The 3,336-nt window shown below is 36.7% G+C and overlaps 1 protein-coding gene across 1 annotated transcript; it reads left to right on the forward strand.

The window, feature by feature from the left end:
* The first annotated feature begins 305 nt into the window (after positions 1-305).
* Positions 306-626, forward strand: LOC107615636 (uncharacterized). The gene has a single exon (XM_016317684.1). It carries the CDS (start codon positions 306-308, stop codon positions 624-626), a length of 321 nt encoding a protein of 106 aa, XP_016173170.1.
* The last annotated feature ends 2,710 nt before the right edge of the window (positions 627-3,336 follow it).

The raw sequence follows: 3,336 nt of genomic DNA on the forward strand, positions 1-3,336 counted from the left end.
CTGTTCCCCATTCCTGATTCTCTTTTCCCCTGCCACCAAACTGTCGCGGCACCCAACCTTTGCCACCGCGTCTTTACCGCCCCCCCATTCCCTCATAGCCAATAATTGAGAACTTTATTGCAATTCCTAGGGGATGACTCGAGATTTGAAACTCCTGGTTATTTTGTTTTTATTGTGACATCATTGATTTAAACTTTGATTGATGGTCAATTGTTGGGTTGGGACTATACTTACAACGGAGAAATTCTATTTGGTGAAATTCCAAACCCACTTTTGGCCATCATCAAAGAGCAGTCAAAACAAAGATGTTGAATCTGAGGTTCATTGGACCTTTTGAGGTCTTGAGGCAGGTCAGGCCGGTAGCATATCAAGTAACATTGCCACCGCATTTGTCTAACCTATATGATGTATTCCATGTGTCACAACTCCATAAGTACACATCGGATGCAGCTCATGTATTAGAGCCTGAGTCTGTTGAGTTGAAGGAGAACTTAATGTTTCAAGTAACATCGGTACGGATTGATGACACTAATGTAAAGAAATTGCGCGAAAAGGAAGTTCAGTTGGTCAAAGTGGCTTGGAGAAGAGATGGAATGGAAGAGCACACTTGGAAATTAGAGTCATAGATGTGGAAGGATTATCCCGAGTTATGTTCAAGTAATCATTAAATTTTGGGGACAAAATTTCTTATTTGATGGAGAAAATGTAAGAATTGTGATTAATTAACCACTTAATTAAAATAATTTAATTCTCCAGAATAGGTTCAAAAATTTAGAATAGTTATTAGAAAATTTAAATATGATATTTGGACTCAATAGATTTTTCTGAGTTGGAAAATGTAAATTTCTGGAAAAATTACATAAAAACACGTACCAGTAAATCAGTCTACAGTACTAGCTTAAATCTGCCTAGTATAGTGTGAAAATAATAAAAACTATAGAAAAACCTAGAAAAATAATTAAAGTTGAAAATCGGACACTAATTCTAAAGGTTTGGCCCAAAACGGGTAAAAAATGCTAATGGGTTGGACCGGGCCCAAGTTGGGCCCAAGCCCAACATATATATACTCATTAATGAACCCAATTCAGCTCATAATTCACACTCAAACACAAGTGTGCAGCTGAAATGAGGAAGAGAGCAAGGGTTTCAAAACACTATTCACATCTATCTTCATTTGATCATATCTCGAGCTACAGTACTTCGATTTGTGTCCCATTTGCGGCTACGCGAAGCTCTCGCCGAGCCCGTTAATTTGATCTAACCAAAGTGGTAAGATTTTTTAAAATATCTTCTTAGTTCTCAGCCCAAGTGAATTTCGAATTTAAAGTTTAGTTTTTGAGTGAATTTTTGTGATTTAGTTGTTTAGGTGCCAACTAATAGTGAGAAATCATTGGCTTTCATCCCTAATTTTTGTGATTAAGGTAAGGTTTCTCAAAAATCCTTGTGATTTAGTAAATTGTGAATTCTAGGTATTGATATTAGTGATATTGGTATGTATAGCTTGATTATTTGGTGATTTGGGAGTGGTGTTGGTGATTACAAAGCTTGTTGGAAGTCAAACTGGGCGTTTTGTGCGTGGAGGGTAATCGGCCAAGGTATGGTTTCGGTTTTTTCTTTGTAATATATAATGTTTCGTGAAACATAGGCTAGTAGACCTTAGGATAGGATTGAAATGGTTGTCGATGATTGTGGATTTGACGATGTATAATGAATTTGATGATTGTGATAATTTTGATGATTGATATTGATTAATGATGTTATTGAGAATCGTTGATAATTGTTGAGTTTTATGAGTATTGAGAAGGATATATATGTGTGTTGGTAAATAATGCATGTGAGGGATTCAAATTATGAAAATTGTTGGAGTTGTATGTTTGGATTGAGATTTATTGAATGTATGAATTTATTGAGTGGAGAAGAAGAAATATTGAGTGAAATGGTTGGAAAGTGATTGAGGGACTTTTGGTATGGATTTAGTATGTTTTGGTATTAAATTGGTTAAGTTTGGAATGATTTAGTGGTGAGTTTTGTTGATTTGAAGGACTTATGTATTTTTTGAATAACTGAAATTTTGATGAACTTCAACGAGTTATAACTTGGATTTTGGACCCCATTTTGGATGAAAACTAATTCAAATGAAAATTAGGTCTGAGAGGTTTACACTGTTTGAAGAATGGATGAAACATATTTTAAAACAAAAAAGTTTTGAACGTTTGAAGTTTGGTGTCTAAAACTAAAATTTCTACAACTTGACATTTTTCTGCAATCTGAGGTACATTCATAGAGGGCACATTGGGTGCGTACGCGGGCATTCTTCTTTGCCTATCCCTCTCACATACACGGCGCATGGACGCGTACATGGCATGGTCAAAATTTGGTGTGTGCGTAAGCACACAGGGGTGTGCGTACGCACAGACCCAGTTTTGTTGAAAAATGATTTTTTTCTTCTTTTTTAAGGATTTTCTAGCCTTCCAAACTTCTTTATCTACTGTATAAGATTCCTAACTAATAATTAGGTCTTAATACTAATAGAGAAGAGTTAGTGACTTAAATTAGTGAAATTCTATATGAATTTAGAAGACGGAGACTTAGGTTTCTGAAGTTGTGAGTGGACCATTGGAGTACTATATTGATGATGGTTATGGAAACTTAAGAGTTGATGGTAAACTTGTGAAATCAATGATTAATGATGGTTATGACGAGTTTGGGTCTCGAAGAGAAATGGTGAATTATTGAATATTGAAAGTGATCACTAAATGAAATATGGATATACATTGTTGTATACTGAGACTGTTGAGACGCTATACGCCTGGAAAGGACGGTTGATTAATCCCGCTTGTCAAGGTCGTAGCGACGGCGTAAGGGGGTGGTTAGTCCCGCTGAAAATTGCACTCGCATCCTTTCGGAATCACAAGAGTGTGCCAGACACTATATCCTTCGACCGTGTGTCGGGCACGATATCTCTGGGGGTTCTCATTTATATTCATGACTGAAAGGCGACATTTTCATGGGAATGTGTTGCGTTGGAAGTTGAACCGACAATGTTATATTACAGCCAATAGGACAGGCATTCCTCGTGCGCATTTTCTATATGTTTGCTTGGTTTGTTTATTTTCATACTATGCCTAATTGTCTAACATGCTTAAATGCTTCTTGATTTACTTGCTATACATGATAACTACTTGTGCTTTATTTGTATGAAATTTCTTGTGTTTTCTACTGGGATTAAGGAGGCTCGGTAGGCAGTGGCGATGGGATCGCATGGAAATTAGGCTGGTGAAGGCTGTGGGACAGCGGTGAACTGATAGTTTAGAAATCCCCTAAGTTAGATGACCT

Source organism: Arachis ipaensis, chromosome B9 (genome assembly GCF_059453495.1).
Source record: "Arachis ipaensis isolate K30076 ecotype BB chromosome B9, ASM5945349v1, whole genome shotgun sequence".
NCBI classification, from domain to species: domain Eukaryota; kingdom Viridiplantae; phylum Streptophyta; class Magnoliopsida; order Fabales; family Fabaceae; genus Arachis; species Arachis ipaensis.

Bases quoted from the DNA above. Each gene is read 5' to 3' on its own strand.
- LOC107615636 (XM_016317684.1), top strand. From the start codon at position 306: ATGTTGAATCTGAGGTTCATTGGACCTTTTGAGGTCTTGAGGCAGGTC.